This window comes from Nannobrachium achirus (genome assembly GCF_963921795.1).
Source record: "Nannobrachium achirus genome assembly, chromosome: 18".
NCBI lineage: Eukaryota > Metazoa > Chordata > Actinopteri > Myctophiformes > Myctophidae > Nannobrachium > Nannobrachium achirus.
In genome coordinates this window covers 21,986,694-22,013,243 of record NC_137825.1, presented here as the reverse complement: position 1 = coordinate 22,013,243, position 26,550 = coordinate 21,986,694, and the positions used below count along the sequence as shown (strand labels likewise).

Genomic DNA, 26,550 nt, shown 5'->3' with positions numbered 1-26,550 from the left:
ATGTCACGGCTAATCTACCAACCACCATTCTATTTCGGACGTCAAGGTGTTAATGAACTGACTTGAGAAAATGGTTTTGCTGGGTTTCCTGTGGCAGGCTAATCCATTTGATATTCTACATCTGTAATCGGCTTCCAAATATTGCATATTCATAGCAAAACAATGGATTTTGACTAGGCTAGATTCCAGTTCAATCTAGGCACAATATGTGGCGGACGTACTGTACAATGTCTTTTCTCCATTTTCGATCACTAAATACTTGCTGTATCTGTCTGTTATATTCTTCTGTAATGCCATTTTTAACCACATGAACTCTAGTATCCCTATTCTCTTGTACTGGGTTATATTTAAAGCATTGCAGTAATCCTATTAGTAGACCTTTTAACTGAACTGTACTGTGCTTTTCCTATGCGAACTGCTAATAAAGTGTTCGATCGATCAATCAAAGCACCGGGTCGCACTCGCAAGTTGTAAGGAAACAGGCTTGTTGTTGAAAAAGAAGTTTTAGCACCACAGTAGTGTCGGCTCTCAAGTTAATTCATCAAGTTTTTTGTTCGCACCTTTCAACCGACTGATCTCCCGCCAGTCTGTAGTAATCTGTAGCAGTCTGTTTGGTCGAGAGCTACCTAACACAGCTAACACATACACACCACAGGGTTGCATACATGCAGTGAGTGATTGACAAACAGTCTCATTGTCGCATTGAATTCTGACACGCACTGGATTTAGTCATGTTTTCTGATCGTTAGGTGAGCATGTTTCCATGAAAAGAACATTGTTAACTGGCTATGCAACCATGAGCTACTATTATTTTAATTCTGGCGAAAACCGGGACAATTTTGTAGTGAATGTTGAAAACCTCCAAAAACCTCCAAAACATATTGGTGTTTTGGAGATATTTGTCGGGACATTGGGACATGCAGCTTGAAAACAGGACAGTCCCGGCCAAACCGGGACGTCCCCCTTTATAATGGGTTTCAGCAGGGGTCTTCAACAGGGGGTGCAGGATCCCTAGGGGTTCCTCAGAGTTACTCCAGGGGGTCCTCCAAATCTTTGTGTGATAGAAACTTTTTTCCTCCTTTTTTATATAATATATAATATATTTTTATATTATTATTATTACACACACACACACACACACACACACATTTCGTTGATTCGGGAAGGAACATAAAAGGAGTCACCTTTTGCGTAGACTAGAGAGAGAGATGGCCGCGGCGGCAGCTGCACACTATGTGGTTGTACTGCATTGCAGGCAGGCGTCTTACCTTGTGAAACAACATGGGTCCGTGAGCCTAGCAGGCTCTCGCACGCACGCACGCACGCACACACACGCACGCGCACACACACACACACACATACTCCAGCTCAGCTCAGAAGATCAATTTGATCCAGCTCTGCACTGCTTGGCTGCGTCTTAATCCCGTAATACTCACGATTGCGAGAGCATTCTCTCGCAATCGTGAGTGGCCTCTGTACTTCTGTTTGTGTTTTCTTTTCTTTTTTCAATGTTTTTTCTTACTCTGGGAACACAACAATACGGCACTCAACAACACCTTGCTTTTCATGCTCGTTATACTCACATATGGAGGGAATTCAATCAAAAACAATCTGACACGGAATCACAAGTCTGTGTCGTCTTATGTGTGCATCATGGTGGATGTGCATGAGGTAATGACGGACTTGTCACGGTTCAACGAGAGATACAGTGTACCGAGGGAATGGATTCACCACGCATGCTGTAGCAAACCCCCACAAATTGGCCTGTGTATGTCTGGGGTTTGGGGTGGGGGGGGGGGGGGGGTGTACTGTATAAGAAATAAGTCCTCAGCTGTTTCCATACGAAATCTGTTTCATGTTGAAAGTGAAAAGGCAATGCTTTTTGCCTTCTCTGAAGCCAGCGGGTCTGGGGGCCAGCAGATATCCCGTTTTGTAACACTCTAATGCATTTCTGAGTGCTCGAGAGTCGAGGCGGCAGCGGGCGTTCGGCCATTTCTGTCGCGTCCCCCTTTTTTCCTTTGGATCCCCTCCCCTCAACCTTTCATACTGTTGTTTCCTAAATCTGTGGGATATGCCTGATTTGTGCTCTGCTGTACGTACAACAACAGTGTGTGTACGCTCGCTTGAAAATAGCAGATCCACAGATTTTACAGGCCTGTGTAGACATGTGACTTCTTCATCACTGGTTATTGTACGTATAACACCGCCTTACGACAATGTAAGAACTGGGCTTCACACTGTGGGAAGGAAAGCGGGACATCGTCCCAAAGCACTGGGTTCAAACGGCAGAGCGGGGGAACTGGGACACTGTGATGATGACACAGTAAAGGCAGCGACCATAAACGCAGCCTGTGGGTCGGATTCGTGCGGGAGTCCCCAGCACATATTTATGGACTTTTAAGACCCTTTTTATACCTAAAAAGAAAAGAAAAAGGGACCATTACTGCATCAAAAGTAATCAACAAACTATACTATACTAGTAAGACACCTAAGGGCGACAAGCAGGTCGCGCCATGTCTTGGCCATCTGGCCAGTGATGTATATCGGACCAGTTACCCATATATGGAGCCCCCTGGTACCCATATACGGAGATATATCAGCCGATATCCCCGTTGTCATCCCTTAGTATGGGTCTGTTATCACCGTTGTCATCCCTCGTTGGCCCCACGCCCAACCCCCAACCTGGAGGGCCAGGTGTTGATTTTTGTCTGGTCTATGACATCTGACATCATAAATACCTTTTATGCCCATATATGGAGATCCCTGTCTGTAGAACCAGCCACACAGATATGGGCTGTCTTCCTCCATATATGGGCATTCCCATATGAAGTCGTGTTACGGTGTTAGATAATATGGGCTTAATTTTGATGACATCAGGGATCTCCATATATGGGCATAAAAGGGATTCTGTCAGTTTGGTTCCCCTGACATCACAGTGATGTCAGAGCGTGATGTCAGAGCGGAAAACCCTTAGACCGTAAAAAAGCGTACACGGACAGACGGCCGGACGGAGATATGATGTGCCGTTTCTCATACTAAACTGCGACCTTTGGTCGCAAAAAAACTGGTCAAACATTGGCCAAATTGTCAGAGGCAACATTTTTGAAAATAGGCGTAGTGAGCTTGTAGATCAGCTATTTTCACAATAGTATTTCAAAGTCAAACTAAATGTAATGCCTCAACTCCTATAGTACCTTCCAAGTGCTTGTCAGGGTGGAGGGGGGTCCCCAGTTGAAATATGATTATTTTGGGAGCTCACGGCCTGAAGAGGTTGAGAACCACTTGTCTGTCTGTCTGTCTGACTGACTGACTGACTGTCTGAACTTCAGTAGACACGGTATAGCTTCCGGCAGGCACAAAGAGCTAGCTAATTCCCCTGACATGAAACGTGATCGTTCAGAAAGATGAGGTCCATTACTCCGCAGAAGATGACTGCTGAGGATGAGCTCTGGCGTCAGTCAGAGCACGACACACTCATAGGCCTCGGTGATCTGATCTGACCTGATGGGATGGGTCTGTCCTAGCCCTGGTCCAGAGCGCATCCGCTGCTCTGCTCTGCCCCGAGGAGCTCAGTAGAGATGTGACGTTCGCCAACTCATAACGCCTCGCAATCGGCTATTTTCAAAGTTGTTACCTCTTTCTTATATTGTTTGACAATTTGGCCAACGTTTGAGCGGTGGTAGACGGCTCCATAGCATGGCCGTGTGTGTATCCGTGTATGTATGTATGTGTATGTGGGTCTGTAGCCTGAGGAATGTGTAGCCTGAGTACCACTGAGTGACCAGAGAGGGTGCTGTCGAGTCTAGCCTGAGCATCAAATGCAATACACACGCACGCACGCACGCACGCACGCACGCACGCACGCACACAACCTCTCTCTCTCTCTCTCTCTCTCTCTCTCTCTCTCTCTCTCTCTCTCTCTCTCTCTCTCTCTCACACACACACACACACATGTGCACACACACACACACACACACACACACACACACACACACACACACACACACACACACACACACATGTGCACACACACACACGCACGCACGCACACACATGTATTTTACCCATATACCTCAACCCCTGCTCCACTCACCCAGCAGTGCACAGCCTCCACCGCTCAGTTCACATGGGTGTGATTTTTTTAATAGATTGTTGATTACTTTTTTCATTTCGTTTTTTATTTCTTTCAGTATTAGGTATTAAAAGTCCTTAAATTGTCACTTTACTGTCATCTAGGGACCCCCATGAGGGAACCGACCCTCAGGTTGCGAACCCGTGGTGTAGAGAACATGGCCTCTTGTTATAGAGATGCCGTCGACAATGACGAGTCCATCCGCCTGTCAGCCCGTGCTTATTCCATCAGGCTGAAATGAGTTATAAAAATGATGAAATCTAAAATGTCCACATCATTATACCCCTATCTTGTATCCTGCAGCTTAAGCGGTGTTTTCACAGTAAATGTTGTCCGTGGAATATCAATAAGGGATAACGCAGAGGACGAAAGCGTGCATGATTGCTGTCCCGAGGCTGAGCATCAGTCTACGAGGCGGCGCCGCCGCCGCACTTAACCACATCAATCCCTACGCTGGGCATGTCATAATAAGCCAACATTTGGCTGCAAACGAGCTTGTAGATTGGATATATTCGCCGAGATTTGTTGTGGGGGGGGGGACCATGTTTAGACCCTTGGGGGACCCCATCAATGAAGTGTATATACACTGTATATCGTCACTGTCGGGCAGAAACCTCGTATCGCCCAAGTTTCAAATTTGTAATTTTTTTCGCAAAGCAAAGCCCTGCTTCATCACAAAAGGCCATTGCACAAAAGTAGTGAAAACAGCAGATCTACAACCACACAACGCCTCTAAATCATTTTTTAAATGATAAATACAAAACGGTTTTGGAGATACAAGGTTTCCACCCGACAACGACAATATTCTACACATTTGTGCACTTTGCGTGAGTGAGTGGATACATTACTCACAGCCCTAAGGATACTGTACCTTGACATGAGCCTGGGTTTAATTGCAAAAAAAGTTCTCGCTATATCCTTTGAATAAGTCAGGATACCCTAGTCTAGACGTGCACGTGTGTCAGTGTGTCGTGTGTTCGCAAGCGAGGGACAGAGCAGTGCATTATACGTGGGTTGGCCATGCACTTGTCCTTTAGGACACTGCAGGAGAAGGGATGGAAATCGGAATCGGCCAATATCAAAAATCTGCAGGTATGATATCAAACCGGCCGAATTGATGACTGCACTGACATAAATACCGGTTTTATGCCAATTGTGTCTATGGCACTGCACAGCATGATGCTCTGGTCCTGTGACTAAAGTAAACATTAGCAAGTAGCAGCCAGTCTACTTAGTGGCAGCGTACAGAATAGAGATGGTGCTGATTACCTTTGCAATGTAAGGATATATTCCATAATCCTGTGTCAATGTCGTCTCCAAAAAGAAGGGGAAAAAAAGCATGCGTCACCTGCTTTCCTCCTGCCTAGCCCAGACAGCCATATTAGAATGGATATTGTCGGTGATTTTGGATATTGTACTATTGTGATTGATTTGGCATTAGTGTTCTTATAGCTTATTGGTACTCAAATTGAAGTATGTCTTGTAGGCCTACTTGGCCTGAAAAAAAGGGTATTGGAGCAACCCTATTTTCTAGTTCGGTATCGGAAAAATCGATTTTGGCAGGTCAGACCTTCATAAAACCGATGGATCGGTATCGGCCAAGAATTTTGCAATCGGTCCATCTCTATACGTGGGTTGGCCATGCACGTGTCCTTTAGGAACCTGTCACACTGCAGGAGTAGATGAGCCTCACTGACAGTGCAACTAGGCTGTATGCACTTGATGGATCTTTGCAGCAAGGTGAGATGCAGATTTCTGCTGTGACATTTCGTTTACCCTGCATGAATTTCTCTGGCGAGATGTAGTAGAGAGAGGTCATGCTCTGGCACTACTTAGCAGCACTCATAGTTCTGCTGGCCATTAAAACAAAAACATATGTGCCGTGGACAATTTGAGCATATTTCAGTATACTTGTATGAGTAGGGATGGGACGATACGCGATATTATCGTTTATTGTGATAACAAAACACTCACGATAATCGTAGCCTGTGCGACGCGTTGCGAGCTTGTAGATCTGCTATTTTTTGGCAAATGTTCTGCCCCAGTATAATGGATTTATGGATGATTATCGCGATAATATCGTAAATTGAGATTTCTTTGGTCCCATCCCTATATATGAGTAGACTCTTGCATATCTTACTTACTATTACTTTGGCAGCAATGGGGGAATAGCTTGCCCTATTTTATCGTTGGACAATGTTGTCTTCCAGTGAAGAGACCTGATCTGAAAACTCACGTGAGCCTGTAGATCTGCTATTTCTTGCGAGACCACTGACTGAACACACATTTTGAAAGTTTTTTTGGTAAAGTTTCTTGGTTTATGCCTTTGCCACATGCAGAGCAGTGAGCTCTATGACCCGTCACCCCGCACGCTTGACAGAAGCAGCTGGAATGGAAATGAGCGCTGTGTGAATCGTTTTGATATTCAGCGCCAGTGAGAGGTTGTAGGCGTCGGGTGTCCAGTGGTGGAGAGAGAGAGAGAGAGTAAGAGAACTGTGATTAAAAAATGCTCACAATAATGGCATTGTAGAGATGTACATTTATTGTGAAATCGTCATATATAGGATGAATTAGCCTTTGTTTAGCTGCAAATCCAGTACCACTGTCTTAAACCCTCTATTCTTGATAAAGCGTGTAAAGAGCTCATTTGGTACGCTCTTATTTCACTAGCACAAATCGAGGCAAAAAAATAGCAGCTCTACCAGTAAGACTCCCTAATCGGGAGATAAGCGACCGTCAAGTCTCATTCAGTCAGTCAGTCAGCCAGCCTGCCAGTCAGTCAGTCAATCCGTCCGTCCGTCCGTCCGTCCGTCAGTCAATCAGCCAGCCAGCCAGCCAGCCAGCCAGCCAGCCATTCAGTCAGTCAGGCTTGCAGCCACAAACAGTGTCAGGCTAATAGCCGCTGTCCGCCTGGGACCACAGCACCCACATCTGGATAGTCAAGCTCCATTACACTCCCAGCTCTGTTTTACACAGAGGCTGCGTTACTGCCTTGTTGACAAATGGCAGCAGAGGTGGTTGTCCGTGATGAGAATCACATAACTCAAGGGACACCCACCCCCACCGTGAATACCATACCCCCCTCGCTCTGCCCCCCTCCCTCTCATTCACGCACTCGCTCACTCACTCACTCTCTACTGTCAGTGGTTGCCATGTCTGTTTATTATCAGCGATCTTTGTTTTTTAAGACATTTTCATGTCAAGGTCCCCCCCAAATTGTACGTATTTGTCTGAATGTATTTGTTGGACTGAAACTATCTCGTGCAGGAACCCGTGTACCAGATTTGTGTTGTGTGCGATATGTCCGAGACTCTCTTGAAAATAGCAGTTCTACAAGCTCACAACGTGTCGCACACGATGTGAGCTTGTAGATGGGCTATTTTCATGCATATAGGTTTAAAGTGCTCATGTGGCCTAATAGTCGCTTTCTTTTAGGCTTGTTTTCGTAGACCTGGTTGCTTAATATTTCTCTCGCGGAATCTCGCAACACTACGTCTACTGCAGCTCTCCGTCTCTCTTTTGACTCTCTCTCTTGATTCTCTCACTCTCCCCTTCTCTCTAACCCCCCATCTCTCTCTCTCTCTCTCTCTCTCTCTCTGCTCTCCCTCCCCAGTGGCTCACTAGCATGTCTCCTCCCAGTGAACTGTGGCAACAAGGGCTTTAGAATGGAATACAGTGGGGATGGCATTAGCTTTTCAACCTTGTTGAAGGGCTAAATGCAGCCCCAGTCTGGTGTCCTTGCTTGCTGTCACACTGCTGCTGTGAGGAGATAAGGGACTCTGGACGGACGGAGGCTCCCCGGCATATAAACCGGTTTCCTGAGCGCTCCCCTGTAGAGAGTGTCCGCCGCCATTTCTGCGCTGTAAACCGCAGCCAGTGGCGGAGTAGAAGTAAAATTATAAAAAAAAATGGGAAATGCTCAAGTAAAGTACAAAATATACTCTAAATCAGGGGTCTTCAACGTTTGAGAGAGAGATGAAGCAGGCACCCCCACAACCTTTTCAGAGATTCCATGTAGTTTCATCGTTTGACAGCACGATCATCAGTGTATTTGGGATTCATGTCAATTTGTGTTTTCAGATATTTAACCACTTGAGCCATCATTACCTAATAAACTTGACATTTTACTCTGTACTTAGTCTGCTCTTTTTCCCCTCTACCCCAAAGCTTGTTGCCGAAAATAGCCGATCTACAAGCTCAAAACGCCTCGCAGTGCGAGGCGTTGTGAGCTTAGATCTGCTATTTTTGGCTAAAGTTCTCCGAATACGGACGCTAGGGTTCAAGTTGTTAATAAAAAAGGATTTGGAAGATTTGGAGGACCCCCTGTAGTAACTCTGAGGACCCCCTGTTGAAGATCCTTGCTCTAAATTGTACTTAAAGTACATTACTTAAGTAAATGTAAGCTACACGTCCACTTTTCTAAATCCATTTACATGGAGAGGGACAGGCCGGAGAATTTTAACAGTCATTTCCTGTTGCATTCTGGGATTTGTAGTCAGGTGTAGGGGTGCTTTGGCGGTGTGGAAAATGTAAGAGATTTCTCGTTGTTGGCATTGAATGAGCCCTTTGAATTGAAAATGTAATTGAAAATAAATACAGAGGACCTGATTCTACTAAATGTCTTCTAAAAGCCCAACAGTTTTCTTAAAAAATTACGTTTCTATGACGGTGGATCACAGACTTTCACGTCAAGGACCATCCAAAACGATATGTATTTTATTTGGCCATGGACCCCCATCCCCCCTCAGAAGCAAAAAATCTGTTTGAAAGAATGTATATTCAAAGATTTGCACCTATTTTCATACGTTTTGTCATTTTGTAATAACAAAATCCCACTCCCTGTATAATGGTTGTATTCAATGCACGATTTAAAGGTCGTAGTAATTATTTCTTCACTACAATATTTCAGCGCATCACCTTTAAAATGATAATTCCTTTTAATTGCCAAAGCCTTTTTTTTAAATGTCACACAGACACTGAGAAAGAAACAAGGTGCTTTATCTTCATTAAAGGTCTTTTCTGCACCGTTTAAATTTGCTATGAGGGGGGTGAAATCCCCCCCCCCCCCCCCCCCCTCTCTGGTGAGAGCCAGGCTATAGAGAGTTGTACTGTACTTTACTTTAGCCATGGCAGGCATTTTGTGGTGCCACAGATCGAAAGCCCATTAATCCCCCCCACATTATATATGGTACATTATCAAATGTTGTTGTGTGGTCATGATGATTCACCAGGAGCCTTGAATGCTTTAACCAGTGAAAAATAGCAGATATACCGCGCTGCGAGCTTGTAGATCTGCTATTTTTGAAAAATCGTGAAAAATCGTGAAAAATAGCAGATATACAAGCTCACAGCGAGCTGCGAGCTTGTAGATCAGCTTTTTTTTTTTTTTTTTTTTGTGAAAATTTGAATTTTGACCCGATTCTGTAAGTGTCTTTTGAATCCTTCCATGACTTTTTGAAAAAACTATGTTTCTATGTCAGCAATCTGGCGAGCAATCGTCAAAGAAAAGGTCCTTTTCACTTAACTGGAGCTCAGTTAGTCTGTTCTTGAGACACTACTATGTCAGTGGTTCTCAAACCTTTTCATGTGAAGGACCCCAAAAATTATATTTATTTGGCCACCGGCCACGGACGCCCATTCAACATATTTAGTTCCAGGGACCACCCAGAAGCACAATTTGAGTTACAAACGTTCGCTTTGAAAATACATATATTCAAAGATTTGCACACATTTTTACGACTTTTTCAAAAATAGCAGATCTACAAGATATGCTATTTTTCACTGGTTAAAGCATTCAATAATTCTAGGCCTAAATGGGTTAATATAAAATAAATATCTTCAGAAATCTCTATGGGTAAAAAAGATGGGCTTTCGATGTATGACACCGCAAAATGGCCGCCACTGCAATGCCCTATACATGCAGTATTTCGTACCACACAGAGGTACAGGCTAGTGGAGGTCCATTTGTGGGGTAACAAACAGCAATGGTTGTTGTTGCCTTTCACAGCGGCAGGACCAGTGCAATATCCGCGCTGTGAAGCAGAAATATTTACCTGAAAGAAACAGTCTCGTAGGTAAAAATCTAAAAGCCTGCCTGCTGTGGCTGTACGTGATGAATATCGGGCCTCAATCTTTTATGGCCTTCCACTGGCTTTTTGCCTGTCCTTGTGTGCGGGCCTGCAATATCTCTGATAGTGATGTATTCAGCATACTGTACTGCCACAGCACACTGCTAACCAGATAGGCAAGCGTGTGTGTGTGTGTGTGTGTGTGTGTGTGTGTGTGTGTGTGTGTGTGTGTGTGTGTGTGTGTGTGTGTGTGTGTGTGTGTGTGTGTGTGTGTGTGTGTGTGTGTGTGTGTGCACATGTGTGCGCGCGCGCTTGCATAGTGTGTATGCAAGTGTGGTTCGTGTTTCTTTTGCGTGTGCGAGAGAGCGACAGAGAATTAGGTTTATTTACCGGGCTGAGTTACTGAAATTAACCACAGGGGGTGGTGTAATTCTTCCAAACAGACTTGAGGCTTTGAATGCTAAAACAAACACATAAGGGTGGGGGGTGGGGGGGGTCTAAACTGCACTGGGTATTGATGTAAAATGCTCTTGGACCAAAGCCAGAGCTGTGAAAGGCAATGAAGGGAAAGCTGTCAGAAACCTCCCCCACCTATAACCACCACCCGCCTCCCCCTGTTGTTGTTAACTCAAGGTTGTATTTTACAGGAGCCGCCCGTATCTGTCTTTGTTGTTGATGTTGTGCTTAGTGGATATGCACTTATATGTCTGCCGGAACTTTAAGGACATTTAAATCACATCTGTCCTTTGACTTTGACGACCCCCCCCCCCCCCCATCACCACACACACACACACACACACACACACACACACACACACACACACACACACACACACACACACACACACACTCTCTCTCTCTCTTAGGGATGGGACGATACGTGATATTATCGTTTATCGTGATAAAAAAACACTCACGATAATCATATTGTGGAGATTTAATTTATCATGATATCGTCCTCCGCCATGCACTGGGATCAATTCACCTTTTATTTTCCGAGCTGCATATCCGGTTTAATTTAAACTCTCTATTATTGTTAAAAGGTACTTATAATATACTGTAGTTACTTGATACAGTCTTTTTTCACTCTCTATCAAATGTCTTTGCCAACAAATAGCCGATCTACAAGCTCACAACGTGTCACAACGTTGTAGATCTGCTATTTTTTGGCAAATGTTCCACCCCAGGACAATTGATTTTGATTAACGTGATAATATCGTAAATCGTGATTTCTTTTGTCACAATAATCGTGATATGAAATTGTCATATCGTCCCATCCCTACTCTCTCTCTCTCTCACACACACACGGACACACACTGCCGATGTGTCTGCTCTGCGAGGCTGCAGTCGTACTTCACGGCTTATGCACGGCTATTTAGAGGTGGATTAGGAGGAGGACATTGTTGGGCGTTTGCTCGTAAACACAGCGGGGAGACTGTGTCCTCCTCCTCGTTGTCGTCGTGGTTGGGACATCCGCCAGCACGCGGAAGTGCCAGCTGATCATCCTTTAGTTAATGGGCCCCCATAATCCTCCGTGAACGTCTCGCGTTGTCCCCCTAGGAGGAGCTGCAAGGGAGGGGATTGTGTTTTGCAATCAGCGTGCATTAAGAGCTGACAGTTTAACTGCTGTTGAATACTGTAATAAACCATGCCACTATTTTGTGCATCGGATGGAAAGATGGAGATGGAGAAAAACATTTTATTATGTAAGCCATTTACCATGAGAGGGAGTGGGTTGTTGGCTGATTTACCACTGTTTCAGGGTTGTGGCACGAGGCAAAGCCTCAACCCTGCAAAACAACCCTGAAATAGTGGTAAATCAGCCAACAACCCACGACCCTCGAATAGTAAATTGCTTTTCTACCACTTCTACCATATAAATGAAAGAAAACACAGTGGTAACTTGCAAGGTTATTTAGTTACAATCATTAATTGTTTCAGTGGGCGGGGTCCATGAGCCAACTCAAGGTTGTTGACTGATTTACCACTGTTTTAAGCCAATCAGAATCCAGTATCTGAACATGTGACCACAAAAAGTGGTAGAAGAATGTTTTTTGTCTCTCTCTAACAATGACTCGTCTTTCTCTCTCTCTCTCTCTCTCTCTCTCTCTCTCTCCCTCTCTCTCTCCTGCCCTTCATGCCATCATCGCCACAGGAAGTAGAGGTCAGTGACTGTTTTGAAATTGTGTGCTGTTTTCTTTTTTACTTTTTAAATTGTAAGCCAGTGGTTCTCAATCTTTTCAGGCCGTGACCCCCAAATTAATAATATTTGAACAGGGGACCCCCCACCCTGACGAGCACAAAGATTTGAGGCATTACATTTTGTATAAGGGGCTTTTAAGCCGTGACATCATTTTGTAGGCAGAGGAGAATCTGCCCCCAGAGCATTTTCTGTCCCTCGCTATTTTCAACAGATCCGAGACAAAAATAACGACTAAAGTATAATTCTAACACTTTCCTTTCAACAACAAAGAGAAGAAAAATGTGTAAATAGTAAAAAGATTCACGGAAACTGGGGGCAGAAATGCTCCTCTGCCTACAAAATGATGTCATACTTAACAGCCCCAATCGAAAATAGGAGATCTACATGCTCACAACGCCTCGCAAATGCGAGGTGTTGTGAGCATGTACTGTAGATCGGCTATTTTCACAATTTCTGCCTCTAATATTTGACAATTTGGCCAATGTTTCATTTGTCATTTTAGAGGTATTAAATTGTCACTTTAGAAATGTGCAGATACCCTCTATACACATAACTTTATTTTGGTTTGTTTACTGTTTGAGTGAGAAAACAATGTTGCACATTAAGTTAATCATCTGGGGACCCACCAAAATAATTTTGGACCCCCCTGGGGGTCCCGACCCACAGGTTGAGAACCACTGTTGTAAGCGAGGGAAAGCCTTCTACTTGATGTGCCGTAGGCTGCAGAGGCCATCTGTAGCGACGGGACGATGATCGCTATTATCGTTAAAACACTCCGAGATTTACATTTATCGTGGAATTGTCAATCATCATTGTCATTCATTACCACTTAAACCCTCTAGATACTTGATGAAACGTGACCTGTGACAAGGCTCTTGTTTCACTCGAACAAATTGATTCGCCGAAAATAGCAGATCTACATGCGCATCGTGTGAACTTGTAGATCAGCAGTTTTTTGCGAACGTACCCCACAGAATATGGATGCCGGGCCCGGGGTTCAAGTGGTTAAACAAAAGTGTTTCTTTGTAATTTGTATTGATTATCGGGATAATATTGTTAATCGCAATTTTTACCAATAATCGTTGCACGTCATTTTCATATCGTCCCATCCCTAGTCATCTGCCCATCCATCAAATACAGCTCACGTCTCAGCTAGAGATCTACAACATGGACATCTATAATAATGACCATTATCACTTCACCCCAGCAAGATAAGACTGATGCGCTGGTGGGCCGCTCTGCACCAACACAGAAAGAAATGGGTCAAAATGCATACAGCAAAGCCTGCTGAATTTGTATTATATTAACCAGGGACGCTGATCTAAAAAAACTGAGTCAGTTTGCAAATAGTCCCTCTGCAGCAGTAAAGGGAGACAAAATGGGACAAAAACTTTTTTAAGAGATATACTCAAGCTGTCATCTTCTCGCCCCAGTCTGGAGATGGGACGTTTGCGAACGAATCAAGTCTTTTGAACGGCTCTTTGAAATGAACGATGGGATCCGGTTCGCACTATAGGGAGCCGTTCCTTTTTAGCTGTTGAGCGGGGAGTAAATTCTGTACTTGAGTTAAAGTATTAATACTGCAATGTAATAACGTCAGTCTGGAATTGAAAATGTTCGTTGAGTAAAAGTACAAACGTATTGGTATCAAAATGTACTTAAAGTAGCAACCAGTAGTAGAAAGTAAGCCCTACTCATAATGCAGAATGTCCCGTTTCACAAGTTTTCCAATGAATAAAATGTAGAACGATCATTTAAAAAATAGCAGATCTACAAGCTTACAATGCGTCGCGTTGCAACGCATTGTGAGCTTGTAGATCGGCTATTTTCAAATGCCGGAAATGTACAGTATATATGGCCAAAATGTCTATAGGGTTGAAGTGATTTGTAATTATAATCAAAATCTATAAATTAACTAAATAACTAAAGTAACTAAATTACTCAAATGAGTCAGTCTTTTGAACTGCTCTTCCGGCTCACTTAGAGCCATAAATCTCATCTCTACCCCAGTCATTTCACTTGGAATGTTAAAAATGAATTTCACTGTTGTTTTGGAACGAAAAGATTATCTTGATATTTTTTTAATCACGCTTCTTTTATCCAGGATATTAACTCATTCTGGGCGATTCCCGTAGAAACCGTAGATTTCCCGCTGTACCGCGGTGCCATGCCCGTCGAACCCGGAAGTTTAATTAGCTTTAATCATTATGAAAGGATTAAAATTATTATCGCAGATTTTCGCTGATTCTGGCTCTTTAGGCCCGCCCCCCTAACTGTATCCGGTCATTTCCGGTCTGGACCGGATCTAGCTTTCCGTATCCGGTCTGAGCCTGGGCCATAGTCCCGCCTCCGTTGGTTTACAGTGTAACAAAAGAGAAAGCTACTCGGCGATGGAACACTCGTTTTTCAATCGGATTTTTGCGTTTGGAAACTTTGATCCAGTCTCTACACGCCTGGATTATGATCCCCGCACATATCGTGCGTTTTGTGCTTGAACGTGTCCACTTGTTACCATAGCGCACAGTTGGCTTTTTTCAATGTTTTTTCATGTAAACACTGGCGGATAAGCAGGGACACAGCGTTGCAACGGATATGTCTATTTCAATGGGGTTTTTTTTATTCGAAAGCTTGTCACCGAGTCTACAGTCTACTAGATGAGTCGCACACAGATTGTGCACAATGCGTGCGCGTGCCCACGTTAAAAGGTAAGGACAATTTGGCAGCTGCTTACTAGAGCTATGTTTAAAATGGCAGCAAAATTGTTAATATGTGTCTTTGAACTGGCACAGTTGTATTGACATTCTTTTAATCTAGCATGTTTCCTCTACATATCGTTGCGTTGGTCGTGTTTGTATCTCATCAGGCTCAGCGTGACGTCTTTTCGAGCATGGCTGCAATTGCGCAGCGCTGTGTGTGTATATTGAGTCAATTTGAGTGGAGCAGTAATAATCCTGAATCTTTGTTTTGTTGAGCAATCTGGTAATTATCAAGGCCACTGACGCAAATGTAATTTCTCCCCAGGACGACTACATTAAAAACGTGGAGGAGAACGCAGGATCTGACGAAAGTAAGTGGAAGAGACTTATTCTGCAGCCACATTTCTGACATTTTCTTTGACATTCAAGTGATAGAAGGAGGCGTTAAGGGACCTTTAAGATAATTTCATGTTGCTTCAGTAGTGCAAACACGGTGAAAGGTTCCTCAGCTTTTTTCCACTGATCGATTCACAGCCTCTTCCATGCATTGTATGCACAGGCAGTGCACTGAGAAGAATGCTCTCGACAGCAGGGGTGTTGCACCAAATTCTGGGCCCTGGCAGCCGATGTTCGCGTTATCCTCCCTTGGGATGGGTCTGTTATTCAGTAAAACCGCAGTAAAACTATGGCTAAACCTAATGCTAAAAAAAAAATATCGGAGCGGCGCCTCCATCTCAGTAGCGTCCTCAGTAAGAACACATGGCTAGAATTCCCAACCCTGTAGTCTCGAATGATATTGGGTCTTCCCAGCTCCTGGGAGCTGGTAGTCAGACTCCTGAGCCTTGGCTAAGGCATGACAGTATTGATAACAGTCCCATCCCAAGGATATGATAACGCATGTATCAGGTCAGGTGGCCCTGGGTACAAGGATTCACTGCGTTATTTTGTGCTTTAACTATTGAAAAATAGCACATATATACAAGCTCACAGCACGAGCTTGTAGATCTGCTATTTTTGAAAAATCGTGAAAAAAGTCTTTGAAGGTTTTTTGAAAAACCTATGTTTCAGTGGTGCTCAAAGGACCCCCAAAATTATATGTGTTTGGCCATGGACCTCCATCTCAAAATATTTAGTTCCAGGGACCCCCCAGAAGCAAAATTTGAGTTACAAATGTTCGCTTAAAAAACACATACATATTCAAAGATTTCCACACATTTTCACGACTTTTCAAAAATAGCTAAAGTATAAAATAATTAAGGCCTCTCCACCTTGGGCCCTAGTAACTCAGTCCAGGCACTTCCCTTCCCCCTTGTGGTGCCCCTGCTCGACAGTGGTGTAAAGTAACTACATTTATTCAAGTACCGTACTTTTTATAGGTGTTTTTGACTTTACAGGAGTATTTCCAATTGTCAGTACTTTTACTTCTATCCACTACATCCCAGAGGCAAATATTATACTTTTACTCCACTAGTTACTAGTTACTACAGCAGGTTTTGAAAATAGACGATCTACAAGCTCACAATGCGGCACAATTTCGAAAAGATGTTTATACGTTTTATTAATTTTAAAACTTTTTGGCACTCTATAAGTACATTTTGATACTTTTGTACCTTTACTCAAGTAAAATTGTTATTCCGGACTATTGCTTCATTGCAGTATTGATACTTTTACTTCAAAGACGCTTGTTCTCAGGTCAATACTTTTAATATTTAAATGGCCCCTCAGTAGAGTGACCGATTCCAACGTTGACTTGAAGCTGCCTCTGTTCGGACACAACCAGCGTAATCAAAACTAAGTGCTTTTCCCTCTTTTGCTCACGCTGCTGTCTCTCTAGCCCAGTGGTTCTCAACCTTTTCAGGCCGCGACCCCCCAAATAATCATATTTTAACTGGGGACCCCCCATCCCTGACGAGCACTAAGAGTTGAGGCATTACATTTCGCATAACAAACACGGTTCTATTGTGAAAATAGCCGATCTACATGCTCACAACGCGAGGCGTTGTGAGCATGTAGATCGGCTATTTTCACAATAGAACCGTGTTATACAAAATCTAATCCCCTTGGTGTCCCCAGTTAAAATATGATTATTTGGGGGGGTTGTGGCCTGATAAGGTTGAGAACCACTGTACTAGTGGAGCGCCGCCCACCTCCAGTACCTCCCTGGTGTAGGGCGTGATTCAGAGCTTCTCCTGGCTGATGCAGGTGGTGGTGGAGTCTGTGGAGGAGAGACGTGACGGGAGCCTTCACTCTCTTCCATTAGAGGGTTGTCCCAGGTTGAAGAGTCTGCTATAATTGCCTCTGCTGTTGAGGGCACAGCTCTGATCTCCCACCAGGCTGCATTTATACCTCTGTGGAAGTCCTGAAAGAGAGAGGAAAAAGAAGAGAGAGAGAGAGAGAGACAGAGAGAGAGAGGGGAAAAAACACATCCATCTTCTCACTTTGAGGAAATCTAAATCAGACAGACAACCTGGGTATAGGGACTTCGAGGTGTTGTTCGGCGCCTTTGGTCTGTTTTGCGTGTGAGGTGGATGAAAAAGACGTGATGTAATGTGTGAAGCGTGAATCATTTAAGTATAAGCTATAAAGTACTATTTCATACACGCGGTGTCCAATTTATCAGGCCCTCAAGGATTACCGAGCGTATTTCTTTTCTGCACAGAGGCGTGCGTGGGAGGTGCGCTGTACTGTACCGCCGCATACACACACACAGTCACACTTTAAAGACGTTCCAGACTCGCCTCAAAGGAGCGAGATGAGAGTGGTTCTCGCTCGCCGTATTATCCCAGTCGTCTGTTCTTATACAACAGGGGGAATAGCTGATGTAGGCCCACGCCACCCCCCACCCCCGGCCACATCAAACAAGAACAAAATAAACCCTCACTTTAGTGCGGGTGAGGTTCATTTGAATATCATCGATTTCATCACCTCATTCCAACTCCCTTTGGGGGCTCATTTCCAGCAGAGCTGATTGATAAGGGCACTCTTCATCGCAAGCTCGATAACACGACGCTGACGGAGGGAAAAAAAGTCTTGCAAGGTGTACTAGCAGCATAGCTCTATATTATATAAGACCTGACAGGAGGCTTGGGAGAGAGAGAGAGCTCTGTGTTGCCTTTTAAAGCGAGCTGATTGAGATGTCAGTGCCACTGCGTGCAGGTAGAACCAGCAGTGTGTTTGAGCTATTACAGTGTCCTTTTGGAACGAAAGCAACAACGTGTTGTAGTTCTGGTGTTCGGTAAAAATAAAAGAAAGAGGGGCTTTTACACTGAAAGAATGGGTTTAAGATTTCCATTCACTGGAACAAAGGCCACAAATTAGAAACAGTCATTTGAAAGATGCTTGGTCATCTCAGTGGTTCTCAAAGGAGTAGTTCACCACTTTTCAACCTGTCTTCATATAATGGGTCCTCACTAATGTTCATGATAAAATATCAAAAAAAAAAAAATCTACTCAGTCCAAGTCTCCTAGGAGAGCTGTGGGAAGTTCAGAATCCATCGTCTTGTGACATCATCATTTTCCCCCCAAAAAAATGTAATCAATATTTTTGAAAAAAATATTTAGATTTTATTATCGCGAGAACAATGGCTTCCACTTTAAAATTGCAACTTTTCAGGAATAGAAAGCCTGCAGTTTCTATAAGCTGGATTGGCAATCGATGATGTCATAAGACGATGGGTTTCTGACCTGCCCACAGCCCTCCTCTGAGAAAAAAAATATATATATATATTTTTGAGTGAGGACCAATTATATGAACATAGGTTGAAAAGTGGTGGAGTGCCCCTTTAAGCGTAGGGTCCAGTGTTGATTTCGCCAACTAAAAATATGACAAAAACAAATTAGCCGATTACCTTTTTTCACTGATGAAAACTAAATAAAAACTAAGCTATCTCTAGTTCGTCGTCAGATGAGCCCTCCATCGTCGCTTCCAGTCATCCTGGTTCTCCATACATCCAGCCAGCTCGTTAGTGCTTTGCGTCTTTCTTGAGTACATGTTAGTGTGGGACGTCCTCGTGACCGGTGCCCATGTGTTGGTTCCCACATGCAGCACCAGTTTGCTGGCTGGCAGCTCCTGGTGTCTTTGGCAGTCCTGCAAGTCTCATTCTCCTGGCTGCTATTTTATCGCTCACCCTTAATATTCCAGCATACAGATTCGTGTTGGTAACATGTGCTATGATGAAGCTATGATGACTAAAAACTAAGACTAAATGTATTGACAATTTCGTCAACAAATAAAAACTAGAGCAAAATGTTAGGGAGGGACTAGTGGAGAAGAGGTCCAGTAGAACTCGAGTGTTGCCCTCTGAAAATAGCAGATCTACAATCTTGTAGATCTAGCTTGTTAGATCTATTTTCAGCATGCAACCAAGGGTAATATCAAAATACATTTTTGTCGAAAATCAACTGTAGATTTAGTCAACTAAAACTAGACTAAAACTTGGGGGGGTTCCAAATGGACCACCCTTACAGGTCTGTAACTCTGAAGACATAAGGCAATACTCCTTCCTGCAGCTGGCCCGGGTTCGAATCTGACCCGGTGCTCCATACTGCATGTCACCCCCCCCCCCCCCCCCCTCTCTCTCTCCCTCACCTGTACCGTCTCTCTCAATCTCTCTCTCTCTCTCTCTCTCTCTCTCTCTCTCTCTCTCTCTCTCTCTCTCTCTCTCTTTCTCTCTCTCTCTCTCTCTCTCTCTCGGAAATAACACAGAAAATGCTGGAAATTAATCTAAATAAAAAACAGAATGTGTAATATTATATTTCACATTACGGCAGAGGTGGAAAATGTACTCACATTTTGTACTTAAGTGAAAGTATCAATACTGCACTTTAGATGTACTCCGTTACAAGTAAAAGTCCAGAATTCAAAATGTACTTGAGTAAAACGAAAGTATTGGCATCAAAATGTAATAAAGTACAGAAAATGGCAGATCTACAAGCTCACAAGAGCTTGTAGATCGGCTATTTTCAAATAGCCAAGGTATAGAATAGGGCCAAAGTGGTTAATGTATGTTTTATAATATTATAATTTATATCTGCAAAGTAACTAGTAACTAAAGTTTTGAAATAAATGTAGTGGAGTAAAAGTACAATATTGGGATCCGAGATGTAGTGGAGTAAAAGTACTGGAATTTGGAAATACTCAAGTAAATTACAAATACCTCTAAACTGTACTTAAGTACAGTACTTAAGTAAATGTACTAAGTTACTTTACACCACTATCTGTCTGTCTGTCTGTCTGTCTGTCTGTCTGTCTGTCTGTCTGTCTGTCTGTCTGTCTCTCTCTCTGTGTCTCTCTCTCTCTCTCTCTCTCTCTCTCTCTCTCTCTCTTTCTCTCTCTCGGAAATAACACAGAAAATGCTGAAATTAATCTAAATAAAAAACAGAATGTGTAATATTATATTTCACATTACGGTGTTATCCACCTGCCACCCCAATAATTAAAATCCCGGTGAAATGTCACTGAGATGCGAGATGCTGCGCACACGGCTCAAAAGAAAGCCACGGCACAGTGCTGACAGCTGGTAAATCTGAAGCCGTTACTGCATAATAAAAAAAGAACGTGACCACATTCTTCCTTTGTACACTTTCATTATTACATCTTCCTCCCACGCGGATCAGTAGAGTTGAGATACAAAGTAGTTGAATGGTCAGCAAAGCCGTCGTATAATATCACCACATTACATCTTTGCCGAACAAAACTCATTAATGTTGTTTTGTGTCATCATTCAGCTTTTTATCTATTGTAGTCACTATATTGGATGTTCAGAATAAAGCTTAGTACAGTACACATCAAAGATTTGCCACAAGATAAAACCCCACTTTGAGACCAATTTATACTCTGTTGTATCTTTGTTGGAAATAATAGGCGATCTACAAGCTCAAAATGTGCCTCAGACGCGAAATGTTGTAAACTTGTATACAATGTTCTATGTGCTATTTTCGCCTTGCGCCACCGTTGCACGACAGGGCATTAAATTAAGATTTTGAACGTTACAAGCCTACTTTCTTATTATTCAAGCTTTGTTTGGCATATCGATACTAAACACATGAATAGATAGAAGCAGTGCTTTTCCGAGCACAGGTCTCCGCCAGGTCAGGTAGGTTATTGTGGCCTCCTGGTGGCGCTATAATAGGCCAATGTGAAAAGGGTGCCATGTCTTCTTCGGCCTTTGACGGCAATCGGATGCTGCATTCATGACTTGAGCCATGTTCTTCAAAAAAATTGTTTAGCAAAAGTCGACCTCCTTATTGCGCTATAACAAGCCAATGTAAAAACAGTGGATTAAAAATGTTTAATTGGCATTTCTTCCTCGGCCTAGTGGGAGTGTGCGTACACAATTTCATGCGTGCATGATTTGATGCATTTTGTTAAAAATAAACCAATCCTGCAAACTTTGGAAGTCCATAGACCCTATTCACGGCCCGCCCACGCACGCGCACTCAGTGAATTTCTCAGCAACTTCCTGGTGCTGACGTCAGCTTTGGAGGGTAAAATAACATAGAAATTGCTGGACTTAAAGCCAACAAATCATTATTTCGAACTGTAAAGTAAATTATAACGCTTTGTGCCTTTTACTATCTTGTTTTCTTGATCATGCTATCCGTATTTGATACATTACTATTCGGAAATTGCATTAAATTTGCGATTTCTGTGTTAACTCTATGGGATATTAGTAGTTTTTCCCACAGATATAAAAAGCTAGATACCTCCTCCACTGCTGCAGTTCATTAGCGCGACTGGTCAAACACCCCTGGCGGAAGTGCATAACTGTGGAACTGCGGAAGGCACTCTGCCCCCTCCAATGGGAAAGAGGGAGTCCTGCCAGGACTGCATCTGATTGGACTACCGAGCTTCCCATTCTGTGACGCACAAGGAAGCGTCCTTCAGAATTCCCAAGAGCCCCGCCTCAGAATTCTGAAGGCTTGCATTGAGTTATTGGGAGGCTTGCCAGGAGTCTTGGACCAGCACCCCCCAGCCGGAAGAGGCGTCTACCTTTCTATGTCTGTGGTTTTTCCCCTTCAACCGTGACGTCAGCACCAGGAAGTTGCGTAACGTGAATTCGGTCAATCGTGGGCAAATCAGGATGGAATCTCGGCCATGCCTTTCGGCCTGTCGGAGACAAAAATTGTTGGTACTTTTTCTTTGTGGGAGAAGAGTTCTATCGCTCATGTACTGACGCTCAGGGCTCCGTGTTCAGAGGAAGTGTGTGGAAGTTCTTGGTCCTCCTAACAGCTCCAGACTAATCTCCAGCGCTCTATGTTCCCATAGAAACAAATCCCCAGCATGTTGATAACAGTTCTGGATGCTGATTAGTGGCTCTCTGGTGAATTCATGAGCACTCCAGGAAGCCTTCTTCAAACTCTGCTCGTAAGCAGCACAGCTTAGAACCCAAATATCTCCAGAGTCCTTCCTATACATATTCATATTGATCAGGGGCGTCACAAGGGGGCGGGGACTGAGTTACTAGGGGCCCAAGGTGGAGGGGCCTTAATTATTTTACACTTTAGCTATTGAAAAATAGCAGATATACAAGCTCACCGCGCTGCGAGCTTGTAGATCTGCTATTTTTTAAAAGCATTTGTGTGCAAATCATTGAATATATGTATTTTTTAAGCGGATATTTGTAACTCAGATTTTGCTTCTGGGGGGGTCCCTGGAGCTAAATGTTTTGAGATGGGGATCCGTGGCCAAATACATATCATTTTGGGGGTCCTTCACGTGAAAAGGTTTGAGCATCACTGACATGATTTGAAATATTCAAAGATATGTCATGATTCTTTTTTAATAGCAGATCTACAAGCTCGCAGCGCGGCACGCACTCGGTGCCGCACTGTGAGCTTGTAGATCTGCTATTTTTCAATTGTTAAAGCACAAAATAATGCGTAATAATGCGTTCCCAGTCTAAATGGGTTAAACCCCTCATTCATGGGGGGTCCGCAGTGAATCCTTGTACCCAGGGCCCAGAATTTGGTGCGACACGCCTGTTCATATTCATATTCATATTCATTCTTCAGACCCAAATCCCGTACAGACAGACAGACAGAAATCGACACCCAGACGTGGGAAGATCTAGCTACAGTAGCTGCTATTTAAGAGAGCCTCCCTGCCATCTCCCCTTGCCTTTGTTTATGTCTGTGTTTACATCTTTTATAACCAGTGCCAGGCCAGGAGGAGTAAAGAGGCATTATATGTTTTAAATCCTGTTGTAATCACAGCCAACAAAAGGGTATGAGCTGAAGCTAGCGCCCAGGCTGAATGTTGTTATTATGCTGTAATCAAAAACATATCACAAAACGCTGTCTTCTCATGCCAGAGCGAAGCTTTCCCTCTGTTCTCTGAGTTGCGCAGCGAGCACGCTATGACGGGTCCTCCCTCCGATGGCTTTCATAAAACATTCATTTGTCACAGTGCACATTTAGGTAAAGGATTTCAGCTTTGATGCACAATCGAGTCCACTAAGGACCCGCTATTAGGCTGCAGGAGGACGCGCTCTGACAGAAATTCTAAAAGCCCCCGAACAAAAAGACGGCATCAGTTGACAGTTTTAAATGAATTTTCCCTTCAACTATGTGCTGTAATTACTGTCATATCTGAAGTGTGATTCATACAATTACATTTAATTGGTGGGTACAATTTAAATCATTGCAGACCTTTCGTTCGTATAATTACACCTTTAAAATCCTCTGAATGATGCTAATTGTGAAGGATAACGGGATGAAAACACACGCAACTGCATTTATTCTACATTGTCATTGTTGTAATTTTTGAAGCTTTTCTACAAAGCAAAAATAAAATCACAGTTCAATTTGTCTTAATCCAATAAGTGACATCAATTGACCAGCTACAACGACATCTAGGCAACTGTGTGCTTCCAATTGTGCGCTGGCCGTGCAGAAGTCAGTTTCCTGTAACCCGATATAGAAACATGGCAGATTTTCCGCTGTGAAATAGGCTTAATTTACGGTCTGTATAGGAACCAATGGTGTGACTCTGTCCATAAGCTTTCTGTGGTATATGGACTCCCTACACAGAACTATACTGGCCTGTACAAAGCCCTGAGGAGTAGTTCACCCCAAAAAATAATTTTCTATCAATTACACAAAGACATCTAGGCTTTAAGGGTTCAAGGGTTCAAGGCTTCATGGCGTGTGTACTTGATTACTTGAGAAATTGGGGTGAACTACTCCTTTAACCCTATCAAACATCTTTGGAATGAACAACGCCAAATGTGAGCCAGGTCTAATCGCCCACAATCAGTGTCTGACCTCGTTAAAGCACTTGGACACTAATTAGTAACTGTAATTAGAAAGGGTGTCAGCTGACGTTTGGTCATATATTATATTACTGTGTATGTCAGATAGGCCTGGTTGCCCTTGGTGTGGGCTATGCAATCCCAGTGGTTCTCAGCCTTTTCACCGCTCAAAAATGTATGGAATTTTCTTGAACATTTCACAAGTTCTTTTGAAAACGATATTTTTTTTATTTTATGTTTGAAAATATTAATGAATAATAATAACCAGTAAGACTCCCTAATCGGGAGATAAGCGACCGTCAAGTCGCATACACAAAAGGAAATTGTACGGTATATGGGAAATGGGACAGATCCATGTTGATGACATGACTTTAATATGTATATGTTACAGTCAGTTTGGGTAACTCAGTCAGATCGTGGTAAGAGCGCTTGTTTTGTCGTTCACCACACACCAATCACCACCAGATGGCGACAACAGCCATTCACTAGTGTAGGCGCTGACGTCACTCGTTTGCGACTCTCTTTCTTTATTTACTAGCCTAGCTCGGCAGTGTTTAGCCATTAGCTTACTATGCCTTACTCTAACCCTAACCCTAACCTTAACCTCAGTAAAACTATGCCTAACCCTAACCCTAACCCTAACCCTAACCTCCGTGGGGTGAGGCGCTATCATTCCTGCCGACGCTACGTTGTTGTGGCTCAAAGCGACCGCTTGTTCCGCCCCGCGCCGCACGACGAGTGCTCCGTTTCTCGATCTGACTGTTTCTCTATCTAACCGTGACATATACACTACCCATACAATTGCCCGACCCAGTGTTTAGGAAACAGCGGCATATAGACTAAGCTTCTGTGCCATGCTGACTCAGGCTTTCACACAGCTTAGAATTCTCTGGCCGACCACAGCTTGTCATTGCCTCTCACATTCATCTGAGCCCTGTGTGTTTCTCCAAGGCCGCTTGCAGCGAGGGGAGGAAATGGATTGGGATGGACATCTGACACACGCACGCACACATACACAAATACACGTGCACACGCACACACACACACTCTGGCCCGGCAGTGAGTGACCACTGCGCTAAGGAGGAAGGTGTCTGTTTCCACTACAGCAGGGGTCTTCAAGGTTTTTCAGGCCAAGGAAGGACCCCTTAATGGAGAGAGAGAGATGAAGCAGGGACCCCACCCCCCACACTATATATTGTATAAAATTGTGTCGGAGATTAAACGTTTTCATAGATTTCATAGACTTGACCTTTCACTCGGTACTTGATCTGCTCTTTTTCTGCTATACAGTCTATCAGTGCTAATGGAACCAGTGAGGCTTTAAAGGAGAGAAGGAGAGAAGAGGGTAGGAGAGGCCAGAAGAACGGGGAGATGGGGCATGTGGAGAGGGAAGAATGAAAATAGTATTTGTATTTGGTCGGTGAAGTGGTTATACAGATTTTTATGCTATATATACTAATTCTGCTGGGGACCCGCTGGTAACCCCTCAAGGGCCCCCACTTTGAGAGCAACTGCTCTAAAAGGAGGAGAGAAGGAAAGAAAGAGTGAGAGGAACTGGGAGATAGAGAGAGAGAGAGAGAGAGAGAGAGACAGAGAGGGAGAAGAGTAAAAATAGAACAGGACAATTTATGCGACGACCCGCCAAGTCTCTTTTCCGCTTGGAAATCGGTTATGGTCGCTGAGCGACACCGCCTCAGGACGAAGCAGAAATTAGGCTTAACCACTTAACCCTCATTATGGTTGAGAGGAGTCCCTCAGGGCTCTATACTAGTGTATTTTCTGTTTTCTGTTATTGTGGGGGAATGCTTTCGCCGGAAAACTGCAAATTTAGCAGAATAGCAGACCTCAACGCGTCGATCTGCTATTTTCCTGCGAAAGCCTCTTCCCCCACAATATTGACGCTGGGGTTTAAGTGGTTGCGGTCAACACTCTGAAATCCACATCACAAAATGGCACCACACGACCGATGACAAATTAACGCAACTTCATCTGTCCTCAAGTCTGTAAAACCTGAGCTTCCTGACAACCTTCTGCTCGGCAAAAGCTCGTCGATCTGCTATTTTTCGGCAGAAGCCTTGCTTCCCCCACAATACGGATGCTGGGGTTTCAGTGGTTAAAGAGACGAGACGAGAGAGCGATGGCATGATGGCTGGGAGGGGAGCGAGGGGACGGCTGGATAGGGTGACATGGAGGGAAGTGA

The 26,550-nt window shown here is 43.8% G+C and overlaps 1 protein-coding gene across 1 annotated transcript in view; it reads left to right on the top strand.

Annotated features, from left to right (window-relative positions):
* LOC308302967 (testican-2) overlaps positions 1-26,550 on the top strand; it is a gene marked incomplete at both ends in the record, with an annotated part of 75,478 nt that overhangs the window by 16,813 nt on the left and 32,115 nt on the right. The window contains one exon of the mRNA XM_080747286.1: positions 15,425-15,470. Coding sequence (XP_080603412.1) covers positions 15,425-15,470 — 46 coding nt within the window. The remainder of the gene's footprint in view (positions 1-15,424; positions 15,471-26,550) is intronic.